The sequence below is a fragment of the Acartia tonsa genome, chromosome 8 (assembly GCF_053477335.1).
Source record: "Acartia tonsa isolate MP-2025a chromosome 8, ASM5347733v1, whole genome shotgun sequence".
NCBI lineage: Eukaryota > Metazoa > Arthropoda > Copepoda > Calanoida > Acartiidae > Acartia > Acartia tonsa.
In genome coordinates this window covers 39,289,712-39,307,976 of record NC_137267.1, presented here as the reverse complement: position 1 = coordinate 39,307,976, position 18,265 = coordinate 39,289,712, and the positions used below count along the sequence as shown (strand labels likewise).

The window sequence follows — 18,265 nt, the reverse complement described above, 5'->3', positions numbered from 1 at the left end:
TTTAGTATAAGCTATGTGAAAAAAAAGAACTTCCCTTGTTCAGAAGACTGACTCATAAGATATATTTTTCCATCCACTTTCTGTTCAGATGATTGTTGAGAGGATTGTTCAGCAGTTTCATTGTAGCTAACATGCTTCTCTGAGGATAATATCTTAGATACATCTTCTCGAGAACTTCCTAAAGTTACATAAATGCATACTTTTAAATGTTTGATAAATCAACTAATGAATGTTAATTTATATATATAACTACAGCCTCTAGGGTATCTTGAACAAGGGAAGAGGGGGGGGGGCGAACCCGCCAATATAAACTTTAAAAAGAAAACAAAATTAAAATGTTTGGGGAGGTTACTTTTTTCCAAGAGGTTGGTGGTACCTTTCCCTAAAATAGGATTAAACCTTCCTTGGACCATAAAGAAGCTTCACTGTAAAGGAGAAACATATCGGTTCAGCAATTATCAAGATCCTTTGAAACCCAAAGATAGACAGTTAGACATTATGTTATTTTTATATAAGGATTGACTTAATTTGTCTTTTATTAAATGATTCTTTAGTTATTTTTTTATTTTAAGGAAAGCCAAAATGCTTTAAGAAATGGATATTTTATTCTTTGATGTTACACCAGATCCAGTCCTATTTAACCAATCTCCTACTGGGTGAACGAACTGGCCAATAAATGAGTTACATGTTATGTTGTATATTCTGTATCTATTTCTAAAACACAGGTTGACAGCTGTTCTTTACCTAAAAATGAAGATTGTGATGTACTGGTGACAGTTGTTCTTTACCTGAAGATGAGGTTTGTGAAGTGCTGGTGACAGCTGTTCTTTACCTGAAAATGAAGATTGTGAAGTGCTGATAACAGCAGTTCTTTACCTGAAGATGAAGATTGTGAAGTGCTGGTGACAGCTGTTCTTTACCTAAAGATGAAGATTGTGAAGTGCTGATGACAGCAATTCTTTACCTGAAGATGAGAATTGTGAAGTGCTGGTGACAGCTGTTCTTTACCTAAAGATGAGAATTGTGAAGTACTGGTGACAGCTGTTCTTTACCTGAAGATGAAAATTGTGAAGTGCTGATGACAGCTGTTCTTTACCTGAAGATGAAGATTGTGAACTGCTGGTGACAGCTGTTCTTTACCTGAAGATGAAGATTGTGAAGTACTGATGACAGCTGTTCTTTACCTGAAGATGAGGATTGTGAAGTGCTGACTCTTCTAGCCTTGTCAATGACAGCTTTAGTGAAGCTGAGCACATCATCTGCTTTCTTGAGTTCTACTATTCTCAGTGGTTCTATTTTACTCTCCTTCCTCACTGATTCTGCTTTTTTCACACCTGAACAATATTTACAAGATACATCAGTAGAGTTTAAGAAGCGCTGGAAAGTGTCATGTGTGACGTCATAAATACGTCTTTGAAGGAGGGATGAGAGGAGAAGTAGGAAAGTAAACTCTTAAAAGAGCGATGGATTTAGACGTATTTTTATGACGTAACACATGGCACTTTCCAGAGTGCTTCAGAGCTTAACGTCATAAATGACATTACTAATTAACTTACTTAAAATTTGACCAAATGTATACTAGAAAATAAATAGCAATGCTTTCCTTTAAAGTGACCATTTTATGAAAATATATGAGGCTAGGGAACCCTAACCTTGCAGGGTCTATGCCAGAAGTGGACTAACCCTGCGAATGCTACCCATTACACAATATAACCTAACCTAGCATGAAGTAATAAGCAAACAATCTAAAGATAACCCATCTTATTATAAGTTTATTACAAAATAAAGATCCCGACTAGGTCATTTAAAGGAAACCGCCGAAATTGCTACTCTTACCTGTTGAGCTTGTATGAGTATGACTCTGGAAAGAAGAGTGGACTGTAGTGGTTTCCTGCACACGAAGCTTTTTATAGTGGCTATAAAAAAATTACGTCAAACAATCCAAATTACTAGTGATAGGCTAATACACAGACTAAATCACCTATGGCAGGCCAGTTTACATTTAATTGACCCATGGTAGGCCAGTATGACGTCATTTTTTATAGGCACTATAAAAAGCTTCCCTGCACACTTACTGACTCTTTCTTCACACTCTTGGTTGCTGAAGTCATCATTGATTTCATATCTTCAGTTTTCTTCTTTGGGACTTCTTTTTCTGAAATTTATTCATAAAATTATGAAAAGTAAAAAAGATCCCAAAGACTGGACCTTTAAAAAAAACTCATCAGGTTTGCCTCAATGAGTATTTAGAAGTACAATATACAAAACAAACACTTCAGTGGGTCCTTGGCATGTTTAAAACTATTTTGGGGGAGGATACAACTGCTCTCCCAAGATAAATCGCGAAAAAATCATGTTCTCTTATACTATCGCCGCTTAGCAAAGTTTAGATATTTCTTGATAAACAGCTGATCTTAACATAGAATTTAAAGAGTCCTCTAGGGCCATAGCCGCTATAGTCACTATATATTGTACCTGAATCATCTACACCAAGTTCGCTCTTGTACTCATTCAATATCTTGTTGAATTCCTCTTGGCTTAAATCATCCCTAAAATTAACATGATAATAGTTTTTGTCAAGTTGATGCCTTTTTATTTTAATGAGTAAAAAATTGACGAAAGATTGTTAAGAAACGCAAATTACGGAGTGGGGACAAAACCGCGACAAACAAAACCGCGACAGGGACAAAACCGCGACATAACAAAACCGCGACAGGGACAAAACCGCGACAGTGACAAAACCGCGACATTGCAAAACAATCTATAATAAAAAAATCTTAATGCTAGAAGGTCATGGCCGCAGAGCTCGGCCCCCTGGCCTGCCTAGCCGCGGTCGCTCGGCCCCCTTGCCTATAACCTAACCTAACCTAACCTATATGTTTAAATGTTTAATGTAATTTAACTTATTTATAGTTTAGAATTTCGTGGATTTTACAAAAAAGGGGTTGGTAGATTTTTTTCAAATTTTTAATATTTTTTTTACAATAGTTAGGTTAGGTTGGGTTATGGGCAAGGGGGCCGAGCGCCCGCGGCTAGGCAGGCCAAGGGGCCGAGCGCTGCGGCCATGTATTTCTACAAAAAAATCCTACATAGTTATATTTCTGTAATTTTTTAACTGTCGCTGTTTTGTAACTGTCGCGGTTTTGTCCCTGTCGCGGTTTCGTTATGTCGCGGTTTTGTCCCTGTCGCGGTTTTGTTTGTCGCGGTTTTGTCCCCACTCCCAAATTACATATAGACATACGAACATACATGCTACTACTTTGTAAATTTTCACATCTAATTACTGCATAGAACCACTGGATTTTTTTTCTTGGATCTTACACCAGATTATCATGTACTCTATTAAGTGAAACGAGTAGCTGGCTAAAATAATGATTACCCACTACTGAACCACTTAACGAACTGACCAATAAGTGATGGCTATGTTAGCAACCTAAATTGACGACAATTTTTACCCTATCATTATATTCAGATTTATTCTATAACCATTGCTAAGCCACAATCCATAGCTGTGCCCAAATGTTAAAGTCTAGTATTCTTACTTGATATCAATTTCCATGGCTTCATCCCTGTCTCTTTGTTGCTGGAGATAAAGTTCTTGCACATCATCAGGGCTCAAAAATGCTGAAAATTAAAATAGATATTTATTGTATTATTGACAGTCTTCCGCGGATAATAAATTAAATATGATAAGGTTGGTTTCTATATTGTTGGCCCCGCAGGGTTTATGCATAAGGAAAAAACAACCACCTGCTAATTTTTTTTAAAAGTTGGAGTGAGTTATGTGATCGATAGGCACATGGAAAACACCCATCAATGTGCCGGCCTATTGGTTATATATTTACTTCATACCCATTATATATAATTATTATCATGTCATCTTTCTCTTTTTGTGCTTACTTTATTTATATGACTTTACAGTTGTTATACTTTTACCTGCTGATTTTTTTCTTGCCTCTAAAAAATAATGATAATTTAAAGACTTAAATTAAGAAATTATATGGCCTAAAACCATCCAATCACATACATGATGCTTACCCAAAGTTGGGAACTTCATCAATTTAGTATTTACTGAAATCTTAAGCTTCATACCAAAAATCCTTAATACTTTTTAAATAGGATTAAAGTATCTATAATAAAATTTGTTTGAGGGATTTCTGTATAAAAGTTCATAATCTATTGTAAAGTGTAAGTTATCATTCCTTTGGATATTTTCTCATGCAATGATTCCTTGGTAGATTGATGTTGGACTTCGTGCACTAGATTGTTTATATTGTAGCCTCCAAACTAAAATATGTACAAATTATTTAGAATACCGGTCGAGGTTTCGTGATTTTTAAATAATTTTTAATTTATATTTGAACATTCTCTCTTTATTAGCAGAGCTACCTTTTATTTCAGTTTGTCCATAAATCGTCAGTCGGTCAGCTAGAATATCTACGGGGGCAAAGTAGATTTGATTCGCTGATTCTTTGATCTACTGTTTTTTTTCCTTTTCGGGATTTCGTGATATTATTGATCTTGAACTTAAACTTATCTTATATAATAATGTTTACTTACTGTTCCAGACTCCAGAACTTTGAATACAGTATTATCTGTGGATTTATGGATATTATCATCCTTGTTTAATATTGTTTACTTACTGTTCCGGACTCCAGAACTTTGAATACAGTATTATCTGTGGATTTATGGATATTATCATCCTTGTTTAATATTGTTTACTTACTGTTCCGGACTCTAGAACTTTGAATACAGTATTATCTGTGGATTTATGGATATTATCATCCTTGTTTAATATTGTTTACTTACTGTTCCAGACTCTAGAACTTTGAAAACAGTATTATCTGTGGATTTTCTTCTCTGCTTTATGGTTGGTGTCTTCACAATTACCTCCTAAAATATTTACAATTATATTAAATAGGAATGGTTTTAACACATTGACGTAAAAAGTTCTTAATTGTAAAAAATATAAAAGATCATTTTATACAACACAATTTTAAAAATGAACCTCGTAAAAGAATCGAACTATGACGTCAGAAAAAAATAACAATTAACCAATGAGAAGCCAGTATTCACTGTAATTGACCAATGGTAAAATATATAGCGGGCTCTCATTGGTTAATTGTTAATTTTTTCTTACGTCATAGTCAGACACTTTTACTGGGTTCCAACTATCCCTTTCTATTTTAGAAAGAATTTATGTTTAAAAGAAATGATAGATTTGTTTTAAATATAACATTTTTTTGTCTGAATCTTAAGATTTCAATAACTACTGAAGTTCTCTACTTTAGAAAGTTTTAATTTTAGATTTAAGCCCTAGAATTTTTTAAAGCTATTTATTAAGCTATAAAAATTGGAAATAATTTAAATGAATATTGAAATCTGCATAAAATTTTAAGGATTTTTTATAAAATTCGATTTTTATATAATTCATTATTTAAAAGCGCAAATCCAATTTAAGTTTATAAATTTTGACCAATAGGATAGGTGGATTGGAAAGTACCTGCGCTCTTATTGGTTGAATGATGTACGTCACTTAAGCTTCTCCAATCAGGGCGCAGATAGTTTTCAATCCACCAATCACAGACGTTAAAATTATTTAACTTAATTTGTATTTGCGCTTATAGATAAAGAATTATACAAAAAACGAATTTTATAAAAAATTCCTTAAAATTTTATGCAGATTTTAAATCTATTATATTCATTAAATCCTTTCCAATTTTTATAGCTTACTATTTATCTAGCTCCTACCTAACCCTTCCTGTTTTGTTAGCCCGGGTCTTAGGCATCTCGAGGTAAAATTTAGATGTAATTGTACATTTTTATATCTGCGGAAAACTGACTTTAATACTATGCGATAAATAACCCTTACCTCATCCTGGATATCTTCTGCTTCTGTAATGATTATTGGGGCAATGTTCAGTTTACTTGGTCGTCTTCCACTAAAAATTAAACTTTTTACTTAAAATTCAGTGCTTTCTCTTGGAGTGTCAAGCAAGCACAGGAATACCCCTGCCTATTTTTAAGATAAATTTAATAAATGAAAGAAGGGGGGGGGTGTTCTGCTATCCTCATATTACCCAATATTATCTACCCTAGCCTACCAATTTACACAAGGAAAAACTAAACCATTTGGGTGTTGAAGAAGAGGTAGACAGACCTTCCCAATTTCAATATTAAAGGTAGTTTTGACACCTTTTATCACATAACACTGCACTGGCAAAAATTTACCTCTTACTATCACCACCAGTTTTGTTTGTGTTGGCAACTCCTTCAACAGCCATATTTTCAGATGTATCATTACTAGCTACAAGATAAATCTTAGAGCTGTTCTCTTCAGAAGGACTTTCAACAGCAATTATTTCTTCATTTTCATTGTTACTGTCATCAACAGCTACTACATAAACCTTGGAGTTTTCTTCCAGTGACTGTTGGGCGCTGAGACAGGGTGTCAAGCTATAATACCTTACCAAGTTTAGAATATGTACAGGGTGTCAAGCTATAATACATTACCAAGTTTAGAATATGTACAGGGTGTCAACAAATAAAATGTATCTCTTAGTTTTACTGAGTTAGTTAATGTATTTTTTTGACAAATTTCAATATACCTAACGATACCTAGCTGATTAAATACCCTACTTTGAGACAGCGTAAAGTGGCACCAAAAAATGACGTCATACGATAAAATAACCAATAAGAGGCGGGTACAAATTTTACAATTGGTCAAATATAGTATATACTGGCCTCTCATTGGCCAACTTTTTTGTATGACGTCATTTTTTGGTGCCTTTTTACGCTGTCTCCCCTACATTGAAATATTCCTTTAGGAAAACTAGTGGCTTAGTCCCTAGTCTCGGGGATTTCTCTCAAAAATAGTGCTGAATAAATATTTTGCTTAAAGATAATTAAATAAATACGCAAACAGACAAATTCTGTTACTTTATATTATATGATTGATGTTAAGTCAGATTGACACCCCCCTGTAGGGGAAGGTTTCGCAGTCCAAGTCTTTTGGTGGGGACATGGGGGACTCCACTACCCCAATTGGAATTTTCACAGCCTTGGTGGGACTGAAAGAAGACTTTTTAAAATTTATATTTAGTTTTCATTTATGTTTGATTTGACGGTCAGTTCACAGTAGTTAAAAGATCACAAATTCTCTACAGAAAATGACATATTGCTTAGTTATGAAGTTTATAAAGAGAAAATACAAAAATGACAATTTGTAATTATAGATAAGGTAAAGAATATTACTTTTCCTTCAACTTTTCAACTTTGTGTGAAGCAGTTTTTAACTGGACTACTATTGGTTACTTAAAATGTATACAGCCTATCATCGGTCATTTGTATTGTATGACATAACTTTTATAGGTGCTATCAGCTGCTTTATTTTGTGTACCTTTCCATTTCAGTATCTCTTCTAAAGTTTGATTGTTGATACATTTCAGCTGATTGTATATTTGTTGCTCCCCTGACAAGCAAATTATTCAAATTTAATAAAAATTTATTGTTATTTGTGACAGACATATTTTATGAGAAATCTTTAAAATATAAATAATTTGTATAACCTTTTAAACCAGGTCTCGGCAGCCGCGAGTCAGCTGCCTGTAAGCAGTAGGGAAATTAATCTTTTGCAACCATAAAAGTCAGCTGGAATTCTAAACCTGACTCAAATATCGCAATCCTACTTTTCAAAAAAAAAAATTTTAAGCATCCAAACGGGTATATATTGGAGGGTTAATTACAGTTGCCGAACCCTGTTCAAACATTTATTAGCTTAAATTCTTATCTTTTTATTGATTGCCTGTAAATCAATATTTACAACTCATTTTTTATAACTTTTTAAATTTAGGATATTTGTACATGATACATTATAAGAATGATATTATGCAAATAAAAAAAACTATTATTATATCTCTGAACATTAACGATACATAATTAGAAACAAAACCCTTCATATTGACTAAAAATATTATGCCTTACAGTAATTGAAAGTAGAAGGATTTTTAGACACAGCTAACTATTTCATAACATCAGGATTAATGGATATAGAATATACGTGGATATTACTACAGAAGAAAAATTGTCGTCATTTGAGGTTGAAAACATGAACATTATTTATTGGTCAGTTCGTTCATCTAGTAGGATACGGATAGAAGAACCCCTAGTATTCTATCCCTCCCTGTCAATAAAATGACCAATTGTCAATAAATTGTAATTAATTATATCAGAAAGAACCAATTTTTTATCTATTTTAAAGTAGCTTGATGTCTGTCTGTCCGTCTGTCTGTTCGTTTGAAGCTTAAGATCTTGGTAACCGCTGAACGGAATGGGCTCTACTCTTCAGGGAATATACCTACTGGTTCTGTGGTGGTAACAAGCTATTTTCTTGGGGGGTGGGACACCCCCAACTACCCCGACACCACCAAAACAATTATTAAAAGATTGAAAAGAAAGCGTTATGGATAACCCATGAAATTATAGTTCGCAGCACCAAAATATGTTTTTTTTTAAATGTTCGAAATAAATGGTTTCATCTCAAATTTTTTTTTGATTACCTCTTGGGGCATAGCCCCTAGAGGCTAGGGGCAAAGCCGCTAGTTAAAGTTATAAAGTAATAAAGCATAAATAATGATATAATTTACGTCGACTATATGGCTTTAAAAAAAATGGCCCTCGCAGACATATTATTGACACAATGACAATATATTGACACTAGCTGTTGCATTCCTAGTATCTAGGGATATTCGAAGGGATATGAAAGGGCAGAAAAATAGCTTAAAACCATACAACGACTTTTTCTTATTAAAATAAAACAGCTTAAAACCATCCTGGGACCTATAAGAAACTTCACTCTAAAGAAGAACCATATCGGTTCAGCGGTTAGCGAGATCCTTAGATTACCTGCAGACAAAAAAGCTTACTACTTTATATGATAGTATGGGGTATATGTTGGTGGTCTTGTTAATACCTGGCAGGTCCAGAGCTCCAGGTCTGATAATACTATATATCCTGTTAATACCTGGCAGGACCAGAGCTCCAGGTTTGTTCCATTTCCTGGTGCTGCACATTGCTGGCTTGGAAGCTCTTCTTCTCTCCTAATAAAAATATAAGGGATAAGACAATGGCCGATAAATTGATTACAATACATCCTAAATGTTAAAAGAAACAAAAAATAACCCTTCTGTACATTACAATTGGTTAAAATGTTTGGACACTTAACCTAATGAACCAACCATAAAAGTCTGTCCAAAGATGTTGAGCAAACGAAAAGGAAAATGTAATGATAAAACTTTGGGGACTAGTGTAATAAACAGCCCAATGATCCCTCTATCCCTGAAACAATATTCTTAACATAGTATTGAACAGTGTTAAATGTTCTAATCATAATGTCTTATTGTTATTCTTCATGTAAGAAAATTCAGGGATTATAACTTAAATGGAAGGTAGAATCATGTCCATCCTCAGTTATGATAAACAAATTTAACCATATTGTGGATTAGATTTATTTGATGAAATGTTTGGACACTGTTAGATTGAAACACCTTATCAAAACATAGTAAAAGTGCACACAGTTTTTAAACTAACTAATCTTGGAAAATCTTGTATAAAATTTCTTATATAGAACATATATGGATATTTGCTATCATGGACCTCATTTATTGGTCAGTTCGTTCATTCAGTAGGAAGGCAGGGCATGGAGTAAAGAGAGAGGATGGGGAAATCGTTATTTGAGCCCACGGGCGTCCAAGCTTTTTTATTTGGGGAGGGTAAAAATTTTTTAAGGGGGGGGGAATTTGCTTTTAGGGGGGGGGGTAAAATGGCGCGCGAAGCGCGCCTCAAATTATTTTTACCTCCCCCCCCCCCTTGGACGTCTATGTTTGAACCAGCTACAAGTTCAACTTTTTTAGAGTACATGATAATCTGGTGTGAGATCCAATTAATAATAATATATCCATTTCTCCTTTATCCAACTTCGATCCCTAATGTATATTTTAACAAACGACTAACACACAAGACTTGGATCTGTTGTTTTTTCTCTAATCTTATTCACCTGTTGTGATATTGTGCTGGGTTGTCCTTGTTGTCATAGACATCTGCAAAAATAGAATCAGGAATAAGGTATAACAGAAAATAAAAATATAACGAAAATAAATTTTGGGGGCAGATAAAAAGGTCGTTTAAAACAAATCCTAAAAAACAGATGAAATCACAATTTTTTTTAGTTTTCAATTCAGCTAAAATAGAATCAGAAATTATGATTATTGGTTAAATCTATTCATCTTTTATTTTAGCCCCTTCAACCAGTAAAAACTAAAGTTTTCCCCGGGCATACATATATAAAGTAATCTTGATAAAAAAGGTTATACCCAAACGCTATGGCCTATTCATTCAAATTAGACTAAAACCTTTTTTTGGACCAAAATATCTCTTCCCTGAAAATTTTAGAATAATCGTTCCAGCCATTTATGAGATCTTAGCATAAGTAGAATTACAGACAGAAAGAAAGACATCCTGTTACTTTTATAAAATTGTAAATTGTAAAGGTAAATTGAGATTTACCGTAGAAGATTTCTTGATTCTTGCATTGATTTGAACGTTGGGTGAGTTTATATGAGTTTCTAAAACATAATAGGAATCACATAAAAAATAGGCATACCATTTATAGTGGATATAGTTATTAGTCATACCTAAAAGCAATTACTTGGGAAAAGCTTACTACTTCACATATATATGAGTATAGGAATCACACACCAATTACTTATATGTAGTTTTAAGTCATACTTAAAGACAAAAATCTTTGCTTTAGAAACTAAATAGGACGAAGCCCAAAATACATAACTTGTGCACCACGTCTTCTTCCTGTGACGTCATAAAATGAGGGAGATGAGAGGAGAAGAGAGAAAGAAAATTCCAAAAAAAGAGATGGAGAATATGACGTTACAGGAAGACGACGTGGTGCAAAAGTTATGTATTTGGGCTTCATCACTAAATAGTCAATAAGAGTCAAATTTTTTATGAACATATAAAAATATATTTTTTTAGATTTAATTATATTGCTTTTCTTTCCAATGTACCCTTTAGAGAAATTAATCATAATTGTTGAAGAGATAATTATAGAGTAGCTTTTCTACTAAACAAATGAAACATACCAACATCTTTAATCATAGCTGCCGCGTCTGAGCTAACTCCAGAAGCTAGCTTCAGCCTGAACAATAACATTTCTGATCTACATATTATTTTCATGTAATATTTTCATTAATTGTATACATTTCATAATAACTTTACCTTATTAATGTTCTGTAAGTTACTTTCAACTAGATTTTTTAATAAAAAATTTACTTTTGCACTTATTTTTTAGTGGTAAAAGGAAAAATGAAAAAATATTATATCATTGAATTTATTTTATATGAAGTTTCAAACTACATACTAAAAATTACAATAGCCACTTTGTTTGTTTAGCACGTGAAGTCAGTAACTTTAATTGAATTTTTAATAAAAAACTATCCTTACACATAGTCACTTTAAGAATAAATGCGTTGCCAATCACACCATTAAGTTTAAAAATACTTTTTAAACAAAAACTTTACTTAGGTTACTCATAAAATGATAAAAGATAAGCTAGATTGTGCTGTTCAAATTGTAAAATAATGTGCGCCAGTTGCTCGGTATGTCTATTTGTCTGCCTGCTTAAAATATTTGTACTCTTTTGTCGATCATGAAAAGTTAAAAAATTATTATAGAAACCTCTTCTTAGACTTAAATTTTTTTTTCAAATTTTGAACGAAAAAAATTGTGCTTTAAAAAGATTTTTTAATCTATAATACAAAGCAGCTTGATGTCTGTCTGTCCGTCCATCTGTCAGTCCGTCCCTAAAATCTCGGTAATCACTGAACCGATTGGATTCTACTCTTCAGGGAATATACCTACTGGTCCCGTGGTGGTTTTAGGCTATTTTCTTGGGAGTGGGACACCAATAACCCCCCCCCCCCAAAAAAAAAGGTTAATTTAAATTAGGTGGTTGCACTACCAGAGGTACTTAATTTTTCTTTTAAATTACCTCCTGGGGCAACGCCCGTAGAGGCTTGGGGCGAAGCCGCCAGCATTGTATAAAAAAGTAAATAAGCATACTGCAATAAGTAAAATAATCCAATTCTGCATTGTTAAAAGCTTTGTCACTAGAATAATTTTCAATTCTCGTTTTTCTGAAAATCTAATTGGTTGAGCTTCGCTTTCTTGGACGTTATCCTCCTTGTTTTAGACTGTTTAATTCACTTTGTCTGTCCGTCAGTCAGTCCGGAAAACCATGTGGGAAATATGATTTTCTCAGCTGCTATTTAAGATAGACATATAAAATCTAGATTTAAGATTCCTTTGACATACCCGCATCTAGTCCATACATTGTTTTGTCCGCCTGTTTATCTTTCATGCTTTAAAAGACATAAACCTTATTATCTAAAGGTTCTCTCTTTTCTTTTTTAAAACTGAACATCTGCTCAACAACTCATTTTGTCCTATTCTCCATTCTATGATTTTTATTTGCTTCGCTTCTATTTCGTTTCCATCCTTGTTTATATAACACAGACTTACTAAAGATTACAAATACTTGTTCATTTTTGTAAACAATAATTATTTTTAGCATGAAAAATGTGAACTTGTATTATTATTGCATTATCCTGTGCAATATCAAGATTTTTGTTTTCTTTTTTAAGCACTTTTTACAACTTTGATCCTTTAAATCTCAAAAAGAGCTTTCCCTTGCCTTCACTCCCTTGAAAACAAAATTGCCACTTCAAAACTCCAACCTCTAATAAGTAATATTGGTTTTCTAAATTCAGTCTTCCTTTTTATACCTGATATATTTTACACGAGCGAATACGCTCCTAGAGGCCTCTAGGGGCACTTGAGGGTAAAGTGGATGTCATCCCCCCCCCCCACAAAGTTTAAATTTTAATTTTTGGAGGGGTTATTTTTTTTCAAGATGCGTTTTTTTGCGAGGGTTGTGGTACTCTCCCCCAAAATATTAACCTTACAGAACATATGAGAAGCTACCCTGTGAAGTAGAACCATAACGATTCATTTGTTAGCGAGATCTTTTGGTACACACACACAGACAGAGATCATTTTACTTTATTATAAAGATAAATTATCTATGATGAAATTTAATTAAGTTCATCTAATTTTTCATAGTTTTTAGACAAAATAAATCAAATATATAATCATCTCTCTTAGAATAGTTAAAAAGGTTTAAAAACACATTTGATCCAATTTTAGTGTCTAGTCATTCTGCATTCATAGTTGCATTATAGAATAAAAGAATTTATATGACAACAAGAAACCTTATCTATGAATTTAAAAATTATCAAATAGAAAAATATTAATATAGAATAAGAGTAGTGGGGTAGTTTTTCTTGTTATTGATTTTCACTGAAGCTCAGTTAAGGTTAGGTAGATCAGTGTTAGGGTTAGGGAGTATATAGATGTTAACCCTCCCCCTTCATTATTACTAAATTTTAAAAAATAAAGGATGTGTGTTTTGGTGCTCGATTTACAATTTAAGGAAAAGCACGAAAAATTAAAGCATTGTCTTTGCTGAAATGTGCAGAATATCTGGTTTTCAAATTCTATAAAGGAGTTAGGTAGAGATGTGACTACAGCAATTAATATAACCTAATCAACAATTTTCCTCTAATATTTAGACGTTTCAAAAAAAAACAGAATTTTGTATGTGTGAATAGGAGGGACACTTAATTTGGCTTTTATTGTACAGTATCCATGTGTGTTTGTAGCAAATAATTGTATCATAAAAAAAATTACAAATCAAAAAGTTTCACATAATCCGTTGTAGTCTTTGAAATCATCGTCATAAAACAAGGTATAAAAAAGATAAGACAATACAAATCAAAGAATACTTACGCAGAATCTAGAAGAGAGGTTCCGCCAAGTACCAAGGGTGTCCCTCCATCTAATTTACCACTCACAGGAGCTAAAAACAGAAAATATGGAATAAAGTAAACGTTATATCAAGCACTAAAGTTGTTCCTCTATACAACTTACAACTTTTTTGGAGCTAAAAACAGGAGAGAAAAAAATCATAGAATAAAGTAGAATTTTTTTAAAAGTACTAAACGTTCCATCGTATTTACCTTTCACAGGAGTTAAAAACAGAAATAATGAAATAAAGTAGAAGTTATGACTAGTACAAAAGTTGTCATTTACCACTCACAGGAGTTAATAAAATAAAAAAACATAGATTGAAGTAGAATTTACAAAAGGTACTAAAGGTGTACCTTCATGACTTAATTTACCTCTTACAGATGATTAAAACAAAAGAAACAAACATAGATTAAAGTAGAAGATACTTTATGTACCAAAGGTGTATCTATTCTATCAGTTTCATGATTACATATGCTACATTTATTTTGGATCTATCAGAAATTAATGGGATTCTGATCCATACTGAAATAAGATTTTACCTTCCACAACAGTAGACTGTCTACGTTCCTTCTGTGAGGGTCTATTTCTCTTATTCTTTGGCATCCTAGCGGACAAACGCGCAGCTCTACCTACTGAAATCATTGATACACTTGCCATTATGATTTTTCGTTGATTGGCATAACACTACGCGGCATTAGAAGTATATTTTGCGCTCATCACTGCCATACGCATAATATTTTTAACAATTTTTTTTACTAATCTTTCATTATTAACATTTTTTCTCATGGCGTTGTTTATTTTATACTAAAGGCAGTGATGATTTAAATTTTTAGTTTATTAAACACTTGTGTTTAATATAAAATTTCATTTAAGGAAGGATTATGTGGCATTAAGGTGTCATTAATTGAGCAAAATTGCGTCTTTTATGTATTGTGAATAAATAAAAAACATTTATTGTAATGAATTGTCACGAAAAGTTCTTAATTTAATCTATTATTTGTTTAATAAATGTAATAAGTATAGATGTATAACCCAGACAACTACTTAGCCCCTGTCTTGTGAACCCTTTTCGTCTGCTAGCAAATTGTTTTCTGCTCTATTGTAGCGACTTGGCTGTGTTGATATTTACGATGATATATCTAATATTCAAAGACCCAATTGAAAGTCAGCACATTGGCGGGGACTTACAGTTATTTAACCCTGTCCCCATCTATTGTTTTACACTAATAGTTGTTTTATAGGGTGATGTTTATCAAGTTATTAAAAAGTAACCAAGCTTTAATGGCAAACTTGGTATGAATATGGCTTTTTATAGACTTCAAAATACATAAGCCAGCATGTATGTAAAAGATTGTTTACATTTCATTTTTTTTCTGATACCTTTTAATAATTAAGTTTTTCAGTAAATCTTTGAAAAACTCTAAATTGAAAATCCTAATATAAAAGTAACAGGATGTCTGTCTAAGTGTCTATCTACATATATGTCTGTAGCTTGCTAACCACTTGACAGATATGGTTCTCCTTTACAATAAAGCTTCTTATAGTATCAGGCAAAGAGGATATTTTTTAGAGAGGGTGGGGTGCAATTCTACCTCCTAACAAACAGAAATTGTCCTTGGAAAAAATTCCTATCTTCTACAAACTTTTACTTTTTATGTTTAATATATACTGAAAGTGAGAAGTGTTGGGTCAACTTAACCCAACCCCCTACCGTAAGTAACATTAGAGTTTTAGCCGCTATTAGACGATTAATTAATCCAATTAAAATGCCTAATTTTTCTTTTTTTGGATCTTCAAACTTTTGAAATATGTAACTTAAGATTACTATACGAAGCTGTCCATATATTCACTGGTCATCACTAATTGTTAGGTCCGTCTATCTCTCTGTTGTGGATCTTTTCTTTCCTTTTACTTGCTTTTCTTTCCTTTTATATTCAATAGCTTTGCCAGTAATGGAAAGTGTCATTCTTATTCTTTCAAACAAGGATGACAACATCCAGATAAGCGAAGCTTTAAAATCAGAAGATAGGACAAGCGTTTTGAACTCTTGTAGATTGTACAAACAGAATATGAGCAGAATATTACATTAAAGATATAAACAAATTTTACATAAACCTACAGCAAAATTGATTAAATACAGGATGTACGGATTGAGATACTTTGCTTAGATAACGATAAGGGCTAACTGTTATATACATACTGATGGACGTAGAAGACAAAGAAAGTCTCTCAAAAAAAGTTCTGGCAACATAAAAATGAGGGATGAGGAGAGGAAGAGTGGGAAAGAAAACCTTTATAAATACATGAATAATCCCTCATTTTCATGACGCCACATGCTTAATTTTTAGAGACTTTCTTCAACTTCATGGACGTACAGACAGACCATACTTATAAAAAAAAACTTTGCTTTAAAAAATACTATTATTTAAATATTATGTGAAATAAAATAGGCTTTGCTACGAGCATAAATTATTCAGTATTTATAATACAAATTTTGCAATTTTAGTATCGATACTACATTGCAAGGCGTACGATTTGGTCGGTTGGTCTATCAAAATACGTTACTAAATCTTGTCGCTGGGATAATGATTAACTTTCAAACTCAATTGAATAAAAGAAAATATAAAAAATAGGTTGCCCTAATTAGAAAATAGTAAAGGGAGTAGGAAATAGTTTTAAAATTAGTAAATGATACAAAATAAAAATATACCAAACATAGTACATATGATCAAGTCATTAATAAAGCTTTTTAAAATAATTTGATTATATTCTTTCGCCTTTTTTGTACATAAATGTCTGAGCATTCACTCATTGTTTGAAAGAACCAAGAACAAGCAAGTAAAAAGTAAGAATAAATTTATAATAAAAAAACAAGATAATACAAAAAATGCCTATCAAGCACTGGAACACCCTATCCCCCCCCCCCATTCCTTTCATTAAATTAAAACCTTTTAGCTCTAACATGACACTGACACTTACACGAATAAATGTTGCTCACTCAAGAGTTGAAACTAAACTGATTATAATTTTTATTGTTTCCTAATTTACTTTGATATCTCTTATCTCTTTAAAAGAGTGATTGCTCATTTAATTAAGTCAGAGACTAAAACAATAACATATAGAAATTCAAAGTTAAAACAAGGGCGTCCATACGTCCATTACGTCCATAGCAGCAAAGCTGTTTCAAATTTTAGGCTATTAGGTCAAACATTAAGGTAACAAAATTTAAAAAAAGAGCGATTATTTTAAATTCATTTTAAATAAGATTGCCATTATAACGATCCCCCCATCCACTCGCCTCATACTGGATGAACGAACTAACCAATAAATGAGGTCTATGTTTGCAACCCATATTGACGACAACTTTTCCCCTGCCAATATCGTATTCCATATCCAATGTTATTTTAAACCTAACCTTTTAAAATCCTCAAAAATATCAATGGAAATATAAGTTCTTGTTAAAAGATAAAGAACACTTAAAAGGTTTTAAAATCCATTGAAAAAAACTCTTACATAATTATTCGAAAAACAAGCCGTTTTACATTGAAATTTAAAAGAAAAACTTTTATTTTGTTTGAAACATAAGATTTTTACTGAGCCGATTGGGTCTTCAAAATAAGCTTTGCATAGATCCTGATGGCTTTAGGCTATTTTTTTCTTTTGATGGTTTTAAGCTACTTTTTTGGACCTTCTACGCCCCTTCGATACAGAGCCCTTAGATGCTAGAGGCGGTGCCGCTAGTATATACACAAAGAGATATGTAAAATTAGGGAACCCTAGCTCCTAAGCTAGGCTAGAATAACAACTTCATGATTTTGTCCAAAGATTAAAAACTTAAAAGTTGTACCCTTTTTGCTACTTTCCACTATGGCTTCGAAACCGATTAATAACCTTAGTATTAGAACCGATTGTCATCATGTACAGCATCGTTTAACAATATTCCACAAATATAAATGTGATAAATTTAATACCAGATTCGCTAGCCCCGAAGGGCCGAAGGTCCGTGCTAACAAACAAAAAATATTTATTTTACCTTTAGACAGTGTGTTCATTTTGAAAAATGATACATTTTTTCACTCCAATTCAGAAGGTATACGCTCAGGTATTTTATAGGTTTAAAAATATGCGGGAAAAAATCTATTGGGTGCATTATTTGCCAAATGTACCACTTTTCTGCACTACCTCTCCGATTTTGTTAATACTCTATATTTTGGTCCGTTGGGTCATTCAAGGATGCTGGATGGCCAAAAAAAAGTTTCAGAGTCCCTGGATGTCTAGATATCTAGCTATCTATGAAGGTAGTTAACAAAAATGTAAAAAACACCCT

At 32.7% G+C, this 18,265-nt stretch overlaps 1 protein-coding gene across 1 annotated transcript; it reads right to left on the bottom strand.

Moving 5' to 3' along the window:
* Nucleotides 1-52: 52 nt before the first annotated feature.
* Nucleotides 53-17,048, bottom strand: LOC145326607 (uncharacterized). Its single transcript, XM_080169977.1, has 21 exons — nt 16,918-17,048; nt 14,478-14,570; nt 13,918-13,987; nt 11,154-11,209; nt 10,564-10,622; nt 10,055-10,097; nt 9,023-9,098; nt 7,400-7,471; nt 6,984-7,070; nt 6,232-6,441; nt 5,873-5,942; nt 4,810-4,893; nt 4,205-4,287; nt 3,937-3,959; nt 3,543-3,624; nt 2,476-2,549; nt 2,050-2,155; nt 1,837-1,916; nt 1,097-1,334; nt 789-855; nt 53-178 (listed from the first exon to the last, which is right to left on the bottom strand). The coding sequence occupies exons 2-21, from the start codon at nt 14,539-14,541 to the stop codon at nt 53-55; spliced, it is 1,770 nt and encodes a 589-aa protein (XP_080026103.1). The 5' UTR covers nt 14,542-14,570; nt 16,918-17,048.
* Between the last annotated feature and the right edge of the window lie 1,217 nt (nt 17,049-18,265).

Excerpts from the sequence above, each read along its gene's own strand:
- LOC145326607 (XM_080169977.1), bottom strand. The coding sequence starts at position 14,541 with ATGCCAAAGAATAAGAGAAATAGACCCTCACAGAAGGAACGTAGACAG. Across the intron at positions 2,156-2,475 it reads ACTTGGTGTAGATGATTCAG|AAAAAGAAGTCCCAAAGAAG; the intron begins GTACAATATATA and ends AATAAATTTCAG. Across the intron at positions 1,335-1,836 it reads TACTCATACAAGCTCAACAG|GTGTGAAAAAAGCAGAATCA; the intron begins GTAAGAGTAGCA and ends AATATTGTTCAG.